The sequence below is a fragment of the Anguilla anguilla genome, chromosome 7, assembly GCF_013347855.1.
Source record: "Anguilla anguilla isolate fAngAng1 chromosome 7, fAngAng1.pri, whole genome shotgun sequence".
Classification (NCBI taxonomy): Eukaryota; Metazoa; Chordata; class Actinopteri; order Anguilliformes; family Anguillidae; genus Anguilla; species Anguilla anguilla.
The window spans coordinates 55535384-55554936 of record NC_049207.1 but is presented as its reverse complement, the minus strand read 5'-3'; the positions used below and the strand labels follow the sequence as shown (position 1 = coordinate 55554936).

The following is a 19553-nucleotide window of genomic DNA, read 5'->3' as shown; positions in this document are numbered from 1 at the left end:
GTTCAGAAACAGAAAGAGATGCTAAGAGAACAATCTAAATAAGCAAATAAGTTTCTCTACTGGACGTGGAATAGTCCAACCGCAGTAGATAAACTAGCAGACAGACAGAGCAGCAAATCGCAAAATGTTTCTCCATGCCAGGAATTTTACATCTGGCTCTATAAGAGCCTTTTAGCAGAGTTCAAATCTAACTACAGCACAAATCTAATAAGCATTCAGTTTTCAATTACCTCTTATTGTTCCAGACTTTAAATCTGGAAATTACTCCACCGCATCAAATTTACTGCCATTAAATAAAAATTTCAGAAACACGGCAGCGTTTATTAATGAAACACCTGTCAAACTCGACTGCTTTCTCACTGTGATGATGATCTGAGAGCGTCGTTAACATGAGGTAACGCCATGCTAATGCTTTTAATTTTGTATCATGTCATGAAAGCCAGCTGTATCAAAACAAACACATGCAAATCGATATGAGCAGGAGTGTCGCCCTATTAGACATGCAAAAACATCTAAACATCAGCATTTCATTTGGCCTTTGGAGTGCAGATCTACAGGACCACACGTTCTCTTTGTACAAAGATAATATCACTTTGAAGCGTGTGAACTTTTCCTTTAAATTGCCAATAGGCTCTACATCAGCCTTCTAAAAGGCTTCAATCAATGGAGCACAAACTGGAGCAACAAGCACTACAATATTCTGCTGAATATTTCACAGAGCTATGGAATAAAAGCAGTTTGTTTTCTTAAATAAAATAATTCATAAAGCAGAAGAGCCTTAAGGAAGGCAGAGCAGGAGCAGGAGCAGGAGCAGGAGAGACTCCTCCTGACCTCCTCAGGGTGTCGGGCTGTGTTTAAACCCCTCTGCTGCAGGGGCGGGTGTGTGCCCTGGCCCAGTTACACGCCCCCCCCCCCCCCGCCCCCGCCCCCGCCCCCCTGCCCGGGTGTAGGTCACGGCGCAGGCGAGCGGGCGCGGGCGCAGTAGGACGCGGGCGCAGGGTCAGTCAGTCACTGTCCTACCAGGGCGGCCTGCGGCAGGTCAGTGTTGAGTCTGCTCCCGCTCGTTATTTATCCTCCCTGACAGTCCATTCCTCTTCCTGTCAGACCCCGCGCCGTCCCGTCCCCCCCCAGCCCCCCCAACCCCCCCACGCCACCCCCGCGGCCGTCCCGCCGCAGACGCCGGCCCGCGTTCCGTGGCCAAGCCCCGCCGAGCCGACCCCGCCGCCCCGCCCCGGGTCATGTGACGCTCCTCTTCGGCGGTGAGGATTCGCCGCGGGCCCCTGTGTTCCCCTGCGCTCGGGTCTCCACGGAGACGGCGAAAGCTCAGAGTCTGCGTGTTCCCCCGGCCAGCCCGGGCTCCGCTCCGCTCCTTCTGAGCCGTAATTACCCCACACCCCCGCCCCCCCCGCGCACGGGAGCCGCCCCCCCTGCCCCCGCAGCCTCCCCCGAGCGGACAGGACACGGCCCTTTCATTAAAATCCCGCGGACGGAGGCAAACCGCCACGCGCTGAAGGGCCCGCGCTCCCGTGATGAACGACTCCGGCCCGCACACCGCAGAAATGACGGGCAGAGGACACCGACAGGAAGCAGCGCGCGCTCGCACAGACCAGAGGAGAAGAAGAAGAAAAAGAAACAGGAAGTACGAGTAAAGGTATCCAACTGCAGGGCTTTAATTATGACACCTCTCTCTGTGCGTTCAGAAGGCAAGACTGGGGTGTCAATGACAGGGTTCGGAAGAGAAAAAGTGTCAGGATTTACCGGTAACTCTGTCACAGCAAGGCGAGCGAGAGAAAATTATACAGTCTTCAGCGACCTGTTAGAAGAAATTTCAGTTTTGTTCCATTAAATTATGAAAGCCGTACCTTTACTTTCTGCTGGAAGCAGATTTAGAGCGACACCCAAAAGGAGTGGAGTGTAATTAGCAAAGCTCCTTTAGCGTAGACTTTGATAAATAATTCAGGCTTGCTCCTGGTAGCAGGGCTAATGTTCTTCTGAATTAAGACTCGCCACTCGAGAAAGCCTAAAACGAGAGGGCAACGCGTGCAGTTCTCTCACTTTTCAGGCGGTTCAGAGGTGAGAAAACCCGACGCTCATTCCGAGTCATATCGCTCAAAGCCGCTGGATTAGAGTGTGTGAGCGCAGCTGGGTCTGGATGAAGCTTTAACGGAGGACTGGGGGGAAGAGCAGGCTGCTGTTTAATAAGGATCACCAGCAGGGGGCGTTTCCGCTGGTGTGGGAGAGAACGCAACATGAGGACGTTAACTCTGAAAATCTTTGTCTACCAAACTAAAGTTTACTTTGCATCCTATTCAGTGCAAACACTAGATTAGTTTCCCCCAACCCTGGTGGCTCTCCAGGACCAGGGTTGGAGACCACTGGACTAGACTGACATAGCAACAGCAAGTAAGTTGCTGTATTGTTAGCATGGGATGTAGCTAGCTGCAGTATTATGTTAGCATCGGCAGTAGCTAGCTGCAGTATTATGTTAGCATGGGGCTGTAGCTAGCTGTTGTATTATATAAGCATGGGGCTATAGCATGCTAGCTGTTGTATTATGATAGCGCGGGGCTGTAGCATGCTAGCTGCTGTATTACATTAGCGCGGGCTGGGCAGGAAAGGCGCTACCTCTCTGGTGGTCCTCTCGAGCGAGTCCTGGTAGTGGCCCAGAGTCTTCCTCAGCCCGTCCAGCAGCGTGTGCAGGCCGAGCCTGCGGTTCTCCCCAGGCTCCTCTGTGGAGAAAAACACACCACACGGTCACTGCCACGCCCTGCGGGACGACCCACAGGAGACCGGCCCAGACAGGGCCGGTGGGTCAGAACCCACCCCCAGAACCTACCCCCAGAACCTGGCCCACAGAACCCGACCCACAGAACCCACCCCTAGAACCTACCCCCAGAACCTACCCCCAGAACCTACCCCCAGAACCTACCCCCAGAACCTACCCCCAGAACCTGGCCCACAGAACCCGACCCACAGAACCCGACCCGTCACGACCCCCCTCTGGCCTGCAAGCTTCCTCTTCAGCCGGCTAAAGTTCAGAAAAGAACCGCTCCTGCCGTCTTTGGGCCTAACCGGATGATGCAAGCGAGAGGAATAAATAAATAAATAAGAGTAAGAGAGCTGCTAGTGTCACTGCGGAGGAGAGCGTCCCGCAAACTGCAGATGAGCAGCGGGGTTTTTGATCAGCTAAAGAGCGGAGAAGACTCCCGTTTACCGCGGTCCCCGGGGGGCCCTAATCTCCCGATCACCGCGCCTTCTCGCTCCCTTAAAAAGCTAATGTGCTGATTTTACGTTTTCATTCAAAGTGATCCCTCCCAATCCCCGCCGTTCCCGCGGATACCGGGTTCGAATTTGGGGAAAAAAACAGCGGGGCCTTTGATCGCGTTCCCCGTTTGGGTTTAACGTCTCAATTCCTGGGCCTCGGAGGCTTACTGAAGACGCTTGCTGGGCCCCTCTCCAAACGCGGCGCCCCAAACGCGGAGCCCCTCCCCGCGCTCTCTCACACCGCTCGGCTTCTAAGGAGCCCCGGCCGTAAGCCCCAGGTTCTGTTTCCCCGGCTCCGCTCAATCCCGTCTGCCCAACACCAAAAAGGGCCCCTAAGCCCGGCCGTCCCACGTGCCCCAGCGATAATCCCCCTCTCCGCTGCGCTCCCAAATCACTGCAGAGGTTGCAAAGAGGTAAAAAAAAGGACTGGGTGCATCGGGGGGGCCGAGCAGCCGAATTCACACCCCACCCCCCATCCCACGCCAGCCAGGGCCAATTCACCATCGCTTGGTTCACAGCGCATTTTGGCGTCCCTGCTCTCGTGTGAGTTATGTGCCACACGGCGGATCTGTGCGGTCGTTCATTCTTTCCACAGAGAGGGAAAGTCCAGGGGTCAGAAAGTGAAAGTCCATGTCCGTGTGTTTCTCCCACCCAACTCAGCCAGCTGAGCCTTCACTAATTAGCTCTACCTCCCGGCTGAAGAATTGTGCTAATTAGCAAATCCAGGTGACTGGAACAAAATACTGGGGAGGAGTTTTACTTTCTGAACATGGATTTTTCACCTCTGATTCTCTGGAGGTGTCCTGCACAAAGTCTGGCCTCTTTGTTAACATGAACGAGGTGAAAAGTGGGCGGCTCCTGCGCTTGTGGGTAATGTAGTTTCATGGCCAAAGCCCTGCGCAAACATCAATACCACAGGTAAGATTATGATTAGGATCCTTTATCTAAACTATTAAAGTCTACAGGCATAAGCGCAAGTGCAAAGTATTGCTTCTAAATTCATACAAAAGTTCCAAAAGTCAGTTTAATAAATTCTATGAGAAAAACATTAGATTAGAACCAACCCCAGGAGAAAAAAAAAAACTCCCCCCACATTTCAGTGAAAGCCTTATCTGCTTGTTAACCACAGAAACACACTCATGAACCCGACGGTCTCCGGCAGTGTTTTGATGAAAGACCGAAGCGTGTTCTCTTCCCCGCGTCTTCGTACTCAAACACGCTTCCAGCCGGCGCGATGGCGGCTCCCGCGCGGTGGCGTAAACTTGGCCGATCTCGCCGCCATATGGACGGCCACGCCGGCGAGGTCAGACGCTGCACCGGCACCCCGAGTCCGTCCCGTAATTAATATGTTGTGGTATCGGAGGCGAAGCGGTTGCTGGGGAAACGTCGCGCGCGGGCGGCTCATCGAAGGCCTGACCTCCAGCCGGCTGAAGGTTGCGCGGGAACTTGGCTCGCTCCGCGGAAAACATCTGCTGCCCTCGCAGGCCGGCTGCACGGCCCCCGCGCTCAGCTGGACACGCCTCCCAGCAAGAGAGCCCTTTCCCCGTCCTCCCGCGCTGACCCCGCCGCCCGCCAATCAAATCAGGCGCCCGGCAACAGCGGGTCCCCTACTCCATCACCCGCCCCCCCCGCTCCCAGCAGCACCCAGCGCTTCCGTCCTGTCATCGGGTCGCGGGGTGGGGGCAGGGCAGGAGCGGGGGTTGGGGTGGGGGCGGGGGCGGGGGTTGGGGTGGGGGCGGAGCAGGGCGGGGGCGGGGCCGAGACGCGGTCACTCTCGGCGCGCTGACAGAAGCATCGGTCTCCCCCCGGGCCGGACGCTCACCTGCGGAGCGGGGGTCCCACGCAGCGCTCTGCCGCAGCGTCTGCTCCAGGTCCCGCCGGAAGCTCTCCAGCGCCTCCTCCAGACCGGCGTGCTGCACCCGCGCCTGCGCCGCCACACACACACACACAGAACACACACGTATACACACACACACAGAACACACACGTATACACACACACACACAGAACACGCCGTTTACACAAGAGCCACAATCCGCGCGTCGCTACGACGGCCAGAGCACATCTCTCATTTTTACACCAATAACATCGGCCGGCACGCTTTGAGCGACTGGGATTCCGGCCAATCGCCACGTTAATTAAACACGGAGGCGGGCTCTATATTTACGGACAGCAGAAAGCGAGATGTCACGGGAAAGAAATGCATTGCGCAGCACCAGACGTTGTAAATGACTACAATCCCGTGACTCGTGCTGCAGCCAACATCGCAGTCAGTGAAGAGCCTGCAGAGCTGCCAGATAAATGCTTGGATCCATTACAGTAACTAAAGGCACTTGATCATAGAAGCAATGAGCCAAGCTGCATTGGCCCTGGTCCTTAAAGGGCAGAGAGAGAGAGAGAAAGTTACCCCCCCCCACATCCCCCACCACGCTGCAGGCCCAGAGTCACTGGCCTTTCAGCACGGTACATTCAGCGAGCCAGCTTCCACGCACGGGTACCCCTGCAGAATTATTAGGCCTGCTGGACCAAATGGGCACTAAACACACAGATAAACCTGCCCACTCACACTCAGTTTGATTACACACGTTCCCTCAACTACTGGCACAAAAAAAAATCATATTTTGGTCATAAATCTGTTGTACTACACCAGTAAAAAAAATTCTGTAACCGATACTGACAACAGACCAATCACAGAATCAATGTTTTCCTCGGCGTTCCAATCATTAGATTAACCACAAAATATCTGCACACTGCCATACTGCCAAACTAATGGTTTTACAGGCTACAAATGGAACATATTTAATAAATAAATAAATACGCAAGTAAGAAAGAATTCTGGCAACCTTCAGACACGCATAAAGTCGTCACGATGAATCAAGATGTCGAGTGGCGGGTTATTTCCTGCACTTCCCGTGCGAAGGGGAGCTGGCGACGGAGAAGGGGTGCCAGCGGTGAGCGGGGAAAGATGCCAACCCGCGGGGGTCCCAGAACGGGCACTCCCTCACCACCACCGGGCACAAGCACACTCCTGCTGAAGGGCACCATCACTCACTCAACCGTGCCAAGGTGCCCTTCAAAGGGCATCAACCACCGGGTGCAGCTCTGCATCGAAAACCCCTCAGGAGGCACAGATACACCCCCCCCCCCACGGTACGAGGGGTCCCGTACAGGAGGGAGAACGTCCCGCAGAGCAGCGCGAGCAGCAGCCAGTTAAGGAACTGGAAACAAGGTGTAGTATGGGCCCATTCATAACCTAAATTAAAATGCTTGAGTAAACAGCAACATATCCTCAAGAGGAATTATGACAGGTTTAGTGCGGTCATTCAGTACACAATCTTCATCAAGGGATGCTTGTAATTTCATTTTTAAAGATCAGTCACATCTGACCAGTTTAGTCTGTGAACAAGACTTTAAAATGGCGGAAAGTTTCTGTAATAGTTTCAGTAACCTTGTTGCCGTAGCGATCTGAGCGCTGTTCTCTGTGTGGTTTCCCCGGCGATGTGGCGGTGGGCACTGAGTGGAGTTCTCTTAATTACGCCTCGCTCAGCGTTTCCACAGAGCCGCGAGATCTGAGAAACGAGCCCAGGGCTGGGAGCCGCACCGCCTCTCCTCCGCCACTCTCACCCGCCAACGCCGCCGCCGGGCCGCTGGAACGCCGACGCGGCCGCGGGTCTGCCAGGTGGAGAGCGTCCGGCTCGGCCCGCCTCCCCGGCTCGCCCCCCCCGCCCCCCCGCAGACCCGCTGCCAGCTGCGGCTGCCCGTCCCGTCGCCACAGACACAACCCCCCCGCCCCACCTCGATTCTACACGGCAAGACAATGTATGGCGCTGTGCCCTTCCAAGAATGTGCCAGCCCCCCCGCGGGGAGCCCCACAGCGGTGCCGGGCAGCGTGGGTCAGCCGCGCGCGGTTCTCTGTGTAGGTCACGCTTTCCCCGCGTAGGTCAGCCGTGTACTCCTGATTAATTCTCCCGCCCCCCCGACGCCGTCCCTCTCCGAGCCACCATTCATCCTGAAGTGGCCGTAAACAAATTTATTTCTGTACCAGAAACAGGGATAACAGGCTCTGTCGTTATCATTCAACGTTAAACTAAAATTAACTGCCGCGCTCGGGAGAGTTATAGGGCAGCGCTCCTGGTTCCTGAGTAACTGCACTGTGGCGGTCTGTCCACCGGGTGTCACTGTTTCCTCCCATCGCAGAGAGTAAAGGGGAGGGTGATTTATTCCTCTGGCAGTTGTTCCCGGTGTTTCTCAGACCAGATGCACATTGCTGGAAGTGCCATTAGCTTTGCATGTGGCACACAAACACATCCCAGGGCAAGTCCTCCGCAGCCTTCTACATATGCTCCAAATCTGCCGCTCACACTGACGAGCAAACTGCGATTCCGTGTGCATATGGGATCTCAGCCTCCCGCTCGACCCAGCCAACCGAGCGAGCCGCTCGCAGAAACCCTCAGCCAACCGAGCAAGCCGCTCGCAGAAACCCTCAGTCTGCTGGCGGACGGACCCCAGCCCGCATTAAACAGGAGAAATGAGCCAGGCGCTCGGCCCAGTCATCTGGAGCAAAGAGCGTCGTGCGCAATGCGAGGAAGAAACAGAACGTACAAGGACACAAACGCAGGAGAACAGCACACGCTCACAGGCGCCAATGCTAAAGAAGAGGCACTGAAATGTGTTAGTGATCGTCCCATTTACTCCCCGATTCAGCTCCGTTCTCTAACCCAGAAAGCTGCAGGTGACTCTATAAGGGGGGGAAACTGTGTTAGTGAGATACCAGGGTACTGCAGCCCTGGGAGGAGAGCGGGCGGACCGTCAGTGAGGAGATGCGTACTGATCCACCGCGACCATGAGGTAAAACCTTGAGCTGCGGCAGGCGGGGGGGGGCGGGGGGAGAGGTCCCGGAACAGCTCAGGTGCTGGGGCGGATCAGCGCGGCCCCCCCAGCCCCCCCGGCCCCCGGGCACCAGGGCACCGAGGCGGGCGCAGACGCCGTGCCAAGGCCCCGTCTGTCCGGGTGAAGGGTAGCCGCCCGACCGCCTCGCCTCCCCTGACACTCCTCTCAGGGAGAGCGTCTTTCTTCTCTTCCTGTCTTTCTTTCTCTTTCTCTTTCTCTTTTTCTGGCGCTGTTCCAGGGACAAGGTCGAAGGCCTCCTCCTGGCGTCTCCGCGCCCGGGCCGGACCGGGCCGAGCCGCGCGGGCTGCCCTTCACGCTACGGACGCGGCTACGCAGGACAGCGCCAAGACTCAGCTCCAACCAAGGGCTCGCAGGTCGGCACGGAAACCAGCCGGCCAACCGAAACGCACCCGGCTAGCGACCAGCTCAGCCCATATGACACAGGCCTGCTCAACACACACGCTCCCATCAAAATAACTAAACGTGTCCTTCAGACTATACTGAACTCAATCTGTATTGTTTACCGCGTCTGAACATAATAAATTATCTGCTCTTCTACAATGAACCGCACCAAGCGACAGGCATGCTGGGAGATACACACCCCAAACAAAAAGTGAAATGAGAGGGAAGTGACTTCTGCAGAGACACGGACATCTGCGCAATGACTCTCTCCACAACTTGTAGCAGTCATTCAAATTTCATCCTGTGAGAAATATGTTAGCCCTAATAACACACCATGAGTTACAGACCACCTAGAGGAAAAGAACCAGACTGTGCTTATCCGCTCACTCGCTCACTCGCTCTCTCGCACACTCGCACACTCGCACACTCGCACACTCGCACACTCGCACACTCGCACACTCGCACACTCGCACACTCGCACACTCGCACACTCGCACACTCACACACTCACACACTCACACTCACCTTCTCCAGGTTGAGCTGGGACTGGCCCTGCTGTCTCTCGTAGGTCTGCAGGGCCTCAGTAAGCTCAGACACAGTCTTCCTCTTCTGCTGCAGCTCCTCGCTCAGCGCGCTCTTAGTGGCCAGATAATCCTTCTCCAGCCTGCGGGAACGGACACACAGCGTCAGGCTTTATAACGCACTCACACAAAGCTGCAAAATCACACATTAAAACACACTCACACAACCCAGAGAAATCACGCATTAAGACACACTCACACAAACCTGCAAAATCACACATTAAAACACACTCACACAAACCTGCAAAATCACACATTAAAACACACTCACACAACCCCGCGAAATCACACATTAAAACACACTCACACAACCCCGCGAAATCACGCATTAAAACACACTCACACAAACCTGCAAAATCACACATTAAAACACACTCACACAAACCTGCGAGACAAAATCACACATTAGCTCAAAAACAATCATAAATAGAAGCTGTCCGATGTCAATTAAAAAAAAAAAAACATGTTGCTGAAGTCAATCATTAATATTACAACTGAAACAAATAACAGTACCATAATAAGAGAAAAACGAATCATGTGAGATTGCTTAGAGCAACAAACATCGATATGAGCAGCAACAAACATCGATATGAGCAGCACGAAAAGTTAAGGTCCTGAGGTCCTGAACACCAAATCACTAAGTCTGCAGTATTTATCAGGCCTGGGTTCTGAGGGATATTGACCAAGAAACAAAGGTCTAACTCCTAACTTTTTGTTTGCGTGTGTGTGTGTGTCTGCGCAGGTGATTGTGTGTGTCTGCGAGTGTGTGTGTGTGTGTGTTTGTGTGTATGTGTGTGTGCATGAGTGTGTGTGTGTGTGTGCGAGTGAGCGAGAGTGTGCATATGTATGTGCATGACCGTGTGAGTGTGTGTGTGTGTGTGTGAGTGCGCATACGTGTGTGCGTGCGTGAGTGTGTGTGAGTGCGCATACATGTGTGCGTGCGTGAGCGTGCGTGAGTGCATACGTGTGTGTGTGTGTGAGAGTGCATACGTGTTTGCGTGAGTGTGAGTGTATACGTGTGTGTGTGCGTGAGTGTGTGCCTGAGTATTTGTGTTTAATTGTGCGTGTGGAGCCTTACTGGGCCAGCTGCTGCAGGGAGTCTCTGGCCTTGTCCCTCTCCTGCTCGTAGGCCCTCTCCACCTCCCCAAACTTGAGCTTCATCAGCTCCAGACTGGAGGCAGCCTCCACCTGGGCCACCTTCTCCACCTGCAGCGCCGCCTCCAGGTCCCGGATACGCAGCTAGAGCACACAGAGAGAGACACAGACACACAGACACACAAGCACACAGACACAAACGCATGCGCGCACACGCACACAGATACACACAACAATGCTTTAAAACAGTACTGCGGATTCCACTCATGAATGTGTGCGAGAGAGAGAGAGAGAGAAAGAGACTATGCTTTTGTGTTTACCAATATTCTTCTTTTTTTTTCACAAAAAAATTCACAAAACTAGAGGTGATTTTTCCCCACAAGGTCAAATAAAGTTTGTGCTGAAACAGAAGAGGATGAAGCGGAGTGTCTGCACCTGTATGATCTCAGAGTTTAATTTGGACTCCAGGTGTGCTGCCCTTTCGGACTCTACGCTCTCCTCCAGGGTCCTCACTCGCAGCTGAGCTGCCTGGAAACCAACGTGAGAGAGCGCTGTCTTTACACACACAGCCCAACACACAGCCCAACCCCGACCAGCCCAACACACAGCCCAACACACAGCCCAACACACAGCCCAACCCTGACCAGCCCAACACACAGCCCAACACACAGCCCAACCCTGACCAGCCCAACACACAGCCCAACACACAGCCCAACACACAGCCCAACACACAGCCCAAACCCGACCAGCCCAACACACAGCCCAACACACAGCCCAACCCCGACCAGCCCAACACACAGCCCAACCCCGACCAGCCCAACACACAGCCCAACCATGACCAGCCCAACACACAGCCCAACCCTGACCAACCCAACACACAGCCCAACACACAGCCCAACATACAGCCCAACCCCGACCAGCCCAACACACAGCCCAACCCTGACCAGCCCAACACACAGCCCGACCCTGACCAGCCCAACACACAGCCCAACACACAGCCCAACCCCGACCAGCCCAACACACAGCCCAACCCTGACCAACCCTGACCAGCCCAACACACAGCCCAACCCCGACCAGCCCAACACACAGCCCAACACACAGCCCAACCCCGACCAGCCCAACCCTGACCAGCCCAACACACAGCCCAACTCTGACCAGCCCAACACACAGCCCAACCCTGACCGGCCCAACCCCGACCAGCCCAACACACAGCCCAACCATGACCAGCCCAACCCCGACCAGCCCAACACACAGCCCAACCCTGACCAACCCAACACACAGCCCAACACACAGCCCAACCCCGACCAGCCCAACACACAGCCCAACCCTGACCAGCCCAACACACAGCCCAACCCTGACCAGCCCAACACACAGCCCAACACACAGCCCAACCCTGACCAGCCCAACCCACAGCCCAACCCTGACCAGCCCAACACACAGCCCAACCCTGACCAGCCCAACCCTCATCTGCACACTTAACGGAAGAAGCACATTCACAGCCGAGGGGGGGGGGGGTCTTTGTTATGCAGAGGTTATTCCTGTAAACAAAAACTGAAACCAAAACTAAAACTTCCCATGAAAACATTTGTAAAAACCATGCCTGTCCAAGCAACTAAAACTAATATTTATTTGTAACACAAAACTTGACAACTATTACTCAACTACTGCTTGTTTTATTTGCATAGACTGCTTTGTTGCTGTTTTTATTGTGTTAATCAGATTAACCTACAGGGTCCAAGTTAAACTATGCGGTCGTTCCCTGCACTTGGAACTGTACTTCCCTCTAGGGTTTTCAACACACTTGTTCCTGGTTTTGGTTATACACTGTGTTGTACGTCGCTCTGGATAAGAGTGTCTGCCAAATGCATGTAATGTAATGTAATGACAACAGGCGTGGTTGTGAAGTAGTTACAAAAGAAGTGAATGGAAACTCTCAAATAAGACCACTAGGGGGCACTAAGCACACATACCTTTTTTAAAAAGTCAACTTCACAGGCTAACAAACACACACAGCTTGTTTCATCAGTTTTTAGCAGGAGATTGCCAGGAGGGGGTGTTTTCAAAAGCAGTAAAATCTGAGAGAAGAGGAGGAGAGAGAGGAGTACCTCCAGCTCCATCTTGACGCGGTGCTCTCTCTCCGAGACAAAGTAGATCTCCCCGGCCTGCCTCCTCAGGCTCTCCGTGTCTCTCTCCCTCTCCTCCTGCATCGCCTCCATCTTCCTGCGCATCTCCTTCAGCGTGTCCTCCTGATTCTGCTCCACACACACACACACACACACACACACACACACACACACACACACACACACACACACACACACACACACACACACACACACACACACACACACACACACCAAACGGAGGTCATTCAGGGGACGAAAGCTTCAGCGGAACAAGTGAACTGGGCCTCTGCATATTATGAGTATTACTACTATAATTAAATTAGTATAACTGTAGTAGTAATACTACATTTCAATACCATCTCACAGTTTTTCCATATTCTAAAATTAAGTCATGTAAAAACTGTGAGGCTTAGTGTCCACAAGAGGGCACTACTGGACTATAACGACTGAGACCTCAATCCAAAACCATTATACTACAACAAGGCAAGGCAAAGCAAGTTTATTTGTATAACAATCAAAACCACACAGCAAATAGCCACATACAACAGAAGATGTCATTGGAGTGTTACCCACTGCTATGGCTAAAGCCTTGTTCTTAAATGTCTGGCCTTTCTGAAGGCCTGTGTTCTCCGCATTTTAATTTCTCTGCACTTCCAAACAGCCGGGCCAGAATCAAACACTCTCAGGATGGCCCAAGAGAAGATCATCAGCTGCGTCATGTGACTGAACACACAGAGCTTCTCCGAATTCTGACTCAACTCTGCTCTGCTTGGTACTTCTCTTCCTGAGCAATGTCTTTGGTATCAACTCCACTGGCCTCCGACAGACAGACAGACAGACAGACGGGTTCTGTATCACAGATGAACAGACTTCACAGACTCAGGAGCTGCACGCTGTGAAGCTCGTCTCCCTGTTTTAGCATTCCAGCCATGGCTGCTGCACGGCTTAGATCTCTTTCCTTTTTTCTTTCTGCCTGCACCCTCTACACTGGCACTTCTTTGACCAACAGCCCCACTAACGTCCACTGGCACTGATCTGCTCTCGGGTATTTTCCTCAGCAGGGAAATATTTATGTTTCTAAACAAGAGATGTGATGCTTCTCAGTCTCACGCAACAAACAGAAACTCCCTGCGCACACCGCTGTGTGCACTTTAAGCACTGAATCATTTCTTTGGCTTCTCGACTTGACCTTAAATAATAGAGCGAAGAGATTTTAAGATTTAAGATTTATGGTTTATTAATATTTCTGTAAGATAATATGGTCTCCGAAAGGCCAAGACCGGCTGTATAGAGCAGAGGTGGGCAAAGAGAGCAGGAGAAGCAGGAGGTGCAGGAGGAGAGGGAGCAGCAGGAGGCGCAGGAGGCACGGTAGGAGCTGGAGGAGCAGGAGGAGCTGGAGGAGTGGGAGGGGCAGAAGGTGCAGGAGGCGCAGGAGGCACAGTAGGAGCTGAAGGAGTGGGAGGAGCAGGAGGTGTGGGAGCAGCAGGAGGAGCAGGAGGTGCGGGAGGCACAGGAGGTGCGGGAGGCGCAGCCGGCACCTGAAGTAGAGCCTCCAGCCGTTTCCTCTCGGCGGCGAGCTGGTCGCATTCGGCGTTGGCGCTCATCAGGAGGCGGTCTCGCTCCTGCAGCTCCCCCTGCAGGGCCTGCTGGTCCTCGTCCCGCGCGCGTCTGGTCAGGTTCAGGGCCTTCTCCAGTTCTGACACCCGCTGCTGCAGCTCAGCGGCATGGGCTAAACACACAGCGCGGGGTTCACATCAGGACACATCAGAACACATCCAAACACATTAAACACATCAGGACACATCAGAACACATTAAACACATTAAACACATCAGGACACATCAGAACACATTAAACACATCAGGACACATCAGAACACATCAGAACACATTAAACACATCAGGACACATCAGAACACATCAGAACACATTAAACACATCAGGACACATCAGAACACATTAAACACATCAGGACACATCAGAACACATTAAACACATCAGAACACATTAAACACATCAGAACACATTAAAACACATTAAACACATCAGAACACATTAAAACACATTAAACACGTCCGAACACATTAAAACACATTAAACACGTCCGAACACATCTAAACACATTAGCGTGCCATGCGAGGTACATACAGACTTTCAACTGTATCTGCATGAGACGCAAGAAAAGCTCTCTACGACACTATACACGTTGACCTGGCAAAGTTGACTCCAGGGCAATGTCCCTTCTGACTAAATAAAATAACCAAATGCGCTGACTGCATTTGTGATGAGGTGAGGTGGTAAATGGCGGGTGTGTCCAAGAGGAAGCTCACCTTGTAGCTTTTCGTTCTTGCTGTGGAGAGCAGCGGCCCTCTCCTCAGCCACGTTCTTCCCCGCCATAGCCTCCCGTCTGACCAGAGCGATCTCGTACTCCAGGTTCTGCCGCTGAGCCTCCCCCCGCTCCACAGCGGCCCGGAGCTTGGCCATCTCTCCCTCGTACCTGGACACCTGCCGGAGGGTTTGAGCCACAGTTTACTGGGGACTGCCCGTCTGAGAATGCTGCGCAGTGCTGTAAGAAATTCACTTCCAAGACTCATCTCTCTGTTTGTCTATATGGCTGAGGAACTGGAATTGTGTTGTTAGAATAGGGAACAGTAGGACAAGTTCACGACATTTCAAAATCCAAACAACATGGCCATAGTTGCGACAAGAACCCACTCTCGTGATGGAACCCCAGAAGGACAACCTGAAAACATGTTGCACCTGAGCGGTAGAGAGACATATAGGATACCTCTTCATTGTACTTGGTCGATAATTCCAGCTTGTCCTTCTCCAATTTGTTGACTTTCCATCTCAGGTCCGAGGAGCCATTGAAGTCCTCCATCTCTTTGCTTTGGAGACTCTGTTGCTCACTTTGAAGTTTATCAATAATCTCTTTCAGTCTGAAGAGAAAGGTTGGAAAATTACATGGAAAGACAAATAATTCAAGTCATTGAACTACATTTCAGCTTGTTACATAACCAAAGCGAATATAAGTGGAAAACAATCGCAAATTTCCATTTTAAAATAATGTCAATATTGAACTTTAAAAGACATTAATCCGATACAAGTGCTACGTTAGGGCGTTCTGTTCCAATAACACATGGGTCATCGTGTACAAGCAATTGATTATCGATTAAAAGAGCAGTACGTTACCTTGCGATCTCATTTTGGGATGACTTAGGCGACTGTGTAGCATGCTTCTGTGATGCCCGAATGCTTTGTTTGGACTGTGCGGTCTCCTTCGTCCTGATTAGAGTTTTGTCTCTGTGTCGTGACTTCGAACCATTTGGAGATTCAGTGGGCATTGCTGCAATTCCCTTTCACCCTATTCATTGAATAAAATTTTCAAAAATGAGGAGATAATGCATTTGATTACAACATCGCTACACTTCAGGGAACTAACACATTCGACTTGGAACGTTCATACACCCAGCTAACGAACAATTGGTGAACAAGAAAACCTCAAGTCCTGGACCATCAGCCTACGGCTAAGTCCTGGAGCTACAGGTTAATCAATGCGTGTCCAGATTGAAATTCGCCAGTTGAATAGTCTTTGCTAAACTGAACTTTAATTAAAACTGGGATACTGTGTCATCGCCAAACGTCATAACAGATATGTCCCCATAAATATCCTCTCCTTATTACCCAATTAGCAAACCTGTAACCCTGGCGACGTTGTCAATTCTTAACGTTATTGCATAACTATCGATAACATTCAATTAACGTTATGCCTAATGTTACTTAAACAACTTCATAAACAAGCAATAAGTAGCAGACAGTTTTACGAAATATGTCAGATTGCCACTCTGTGAAGCAAACTAGCTAACGTCAATATTATGACTAACTTAACGTGTTTGCGAGGTTAAATTGCTAACACAGAGTGCACACACCTAGCTAACCAAGCTTGCTAACGGTAAACAAACATACACACTACCAACAAAGTTAGCTGGCTAGCTAACTAGCTAACCACAGACAATTGTTTGCAAACGAATTCAGCTAGACAAGCACCTGACAGTGAATACTTGTATTTTTGTCAAATGGTTCAATTGTGACAAATTAAACGCCGTTAAGAGAAAACGTTAAAAACATGAAAATCAATAACGGGCATTTACGAAATCCTGACACCATTGCGAACACAAATAGCATCCGAACCTCAAATTCCGTTTGAATCTGACGCCATGTTCCATTTCTCTTATTTAAGGCAAAAGCGTAACTTCCGTTCAGATTCTCCTTTTCTGATTGGTCAAGCGGCTACCAACTTGTTTAAAGGTACGATGAAACCCCGCCTTTACTGTCGGCTAAACCGTACAGTTGTCCTGAAAAGACTTCTGAATCAATCGTTAAATTCCACAGTAACTGTTCTTATTGTTTATTAAGATTTGGCTCGTTATTTTGCACAGTTGTTACAAGCAAAAAACAAGTTCAGTCTGAAGTGGCAGATGGGTCACATGATGACAACAAAGACGCCTACTTTGCCAGGCCAATGTAACGAAGTTGTCCGACTTCGCGCTCCCGTTGCCGCTTGCTGTGCATTGTTTCATGTTCCCTATTATGAATGTATCAGGAATACAGCAGCGTTGTCTTACTGCGGTAAATATTCCCAGCACCAAACAAGAAACGGAATTTGTGTTGCCTACCTAAATATTGCGAGAATTCTTATAAATCCAGATTCCCAGTCTGCTGCATCTCACTGACCTGTTTTGAACAACTGCCCATTCAAGGGAGCCCGTTCAAAGCTTTCCCTGCAATGCCCATTGCATTACATTGCAGAGGGAGTGCTTCCATTTTTTTTAGCAAAATAACAGTTTTCTATTTTAATAATTCTGATTAAGGGAGGCTACCTCCAATTTTTCTGTGGAATGGCAAGCTCTAGGCTATTTACATACAAAAGACAGGTAATGGGTGTAAGCCTAGACCTCACGATGTGTCATCACGCAGTGCGAGTTGTAATGAGTCCCCAAGGGAATTACACACTGATTGAAGCTCAGGGTGTGATATCATCTTCTACAGTGAGGATTCTCAAGGCACATCTGTAAGTGAAACCTTCTACAAAGACACAAGATGCGGTGGGCTCCCTGTAATATTTTTGGGGGAGAAAAGGGAAAAGGACAGGGTTTTTTTTTTTTTTTTGGGGTGGGCATTTTGTGCAGACTGTTGGTATTGTCCCACCAGGGGTCAAGGAGTTTTATCATAATTAGCCCGGGTTCTTTGGGTAACTTCCACATCAGCTTTTCCCAATGACACACCGGGCCCACGGTTTACGCATTGTAAAAAGACAACTATTACAAAAGATTATATAATCATGCATAGCCTGCATGCCAGTCGCCCTTGGCTCACTTTTTGGAATGCAGATCAGCTACATATGAATCAGTTGGGAAAAATGCAGCACAGCAACATTCTGTCTGGTCTTAGTAAATTCCAATAAAAAAATTAAATTATTTTTAAACTGTGTTTCAAATTTTGGACAATTTAAATATTTTATTATGGTAGTATTGTGGATACTCTGCTCATCAACATGATCACAAGCTTGGTGCATATCTATCCACAGTTTAATAAAGGGCTTTTTTATTTTTACACTGGGGAGTACCCAGAAAGACAACAACACCCATGAGGAGAAGGGAGAATAGGTAGAAATCCCCCTTTCATCAGTTCCACCTTTCATGAATGTGAATGTGCTTTTGATGGCTCTAACAATACTGTGATCATTTTCACAAGAACTTTGCACAGTAAAAATGAATCTGATTAAACTGATTTAGTCAAACTTCAGCCGTGTTTAAAAGGGATCAATGGTGTGTGAATCTGAATTAATGATGAATTAGCAATCTCCCTGGATTAGGATTTAAATAAATCAGAACCACAGACTCACAGTACAACGTGAATAAAGCTTACGCTGTTTGAAGTACAGCATGGTTGTATGTTCTCTCTGTAGTAAAATTTATTTATTTTCTTTCAGAAATTTGCTGTCCTGCATTCATGGGTTTTGTAATGTGAATTACCCCCTTCTTGCCAAGCCATACAGAATTCTCGTCACCATTACGTCCATAGAGATTATTGTGTAATTCTTCAGGCTGCTTCATGCCACAATACCACTAGATGTCGCTAAAGACCTGCTCTTTCTGAAAACTTACTTTTATAAACAGCACCGATACTGCGCATTATGTTTGTCCGTACGTGTTTATGTACATTTTGTATGCAGAATATGTCTTTGTTCATTGAACACACATAAAGCTGGGTGACTTTATTGCTTTTATTTGTATATTTCAGTAATTACCCCTCTGTCTCGTGTCACACCTGCTGTCCAAGAGGCTAGCACATACATCCAAGCAAAGGGATGATGGACAAAGAAAACAGGTAATGCAGGAGGACCCATAAGACTGCTGGGTAATTGTGGTTCCCCAGCTGACAGTTGAGATTAAGCTCACATGAAATTTAGCAGCGTGCTTTATATTTCTGGACTCCTCTGTTTCCATTTGCATAATTGCATACTGGTTTTGCCTGAAGTTCCATCATATGGAAATGGGCTTTTTAAAATCTAATTTTATTTATTTATTTATTTATCATCACACTACCTAGGCTCATAAATTAAAATTTCTCTCAAACACACTTGTATTTTGTATTTCCCTCACAATTTTGTATTTACTGATGTGCTGGCATTGTGGTATCTAAACCATCAGATGGAGCTATTTTTTATTTTATTTTTCATTTTGAAACAAAGTTAACCCAAGGACGTAAAACTACATGTGTAAATACCTCAAAGAAAGACAGTGTTGCACACATATTTGATTTCAGTTACAAATTTACATTTTAAAAAAATTTACATTTTTTTTTTTAAATTTTCATCATAAAGCTATGACAAAGGCCTTTTTGCATGTTATGAGCCTGCACATTGTCACTGTAGGCCTATAGTCTTATGACAATGTTGGAAATATATTACCATTGTATAAAACAGCATAATATATGTTATGCAATCTGCTCTTGTGGTTAAACACACAGGCTTTACAGGGAATTCATCCTGACAGGCTGATAAGACTCAGTGGTCTCACACTTTGCATGACTCAGTCCTATTGTGTGAGACACTCCGCTGCTTGGTAATTACGACCCAAACTATAAAGCCTCGAGTGCATTTCAGCCTGCACTGCTAAATACAGGTTAATAAT

General features: G+C 50.0%; 1 protein-coding gene across 1 annotated transcript in view; it reads right to left on the bottom strand.

Annotated features, from left to right (window-relative positions):
- LOC118231057 (coiled-coil domain-containing protein 171-like) overlaps positions 1–16679 on the bottom strand; it is a 70273-nt gene extending 53594 nt beyond the window's left edge. Inside the window, 11 exon segments of the mRNA XM_035424493.1 lie at positions 2626–2729; positions 5087–5189; positions 9082–9220; positions 10216–10376; positions 10668–10760; positions 12338–12484; positions 13897–14087; positions 14688–14862; positions 15146–15296; positions 15550–15721; positions 16549–16679. Of these exon segments, the coding sequence (XP_035280384.1) occupies positions 2626–2729; positions 5087–5189; positions 9082–9220; positions 10216–10376; positions 10668–10760; positions 12338–12484; positions 13897–14087; positions 14688–14862; positions 15146–15296; positions 15550–15701 (1416 nt within the window). The 5' untranslated portion in view covers positions 15702–15721; positions 16549–16679.
- Positions 16680–19553: the final 2874 nt, after the last annotated feature.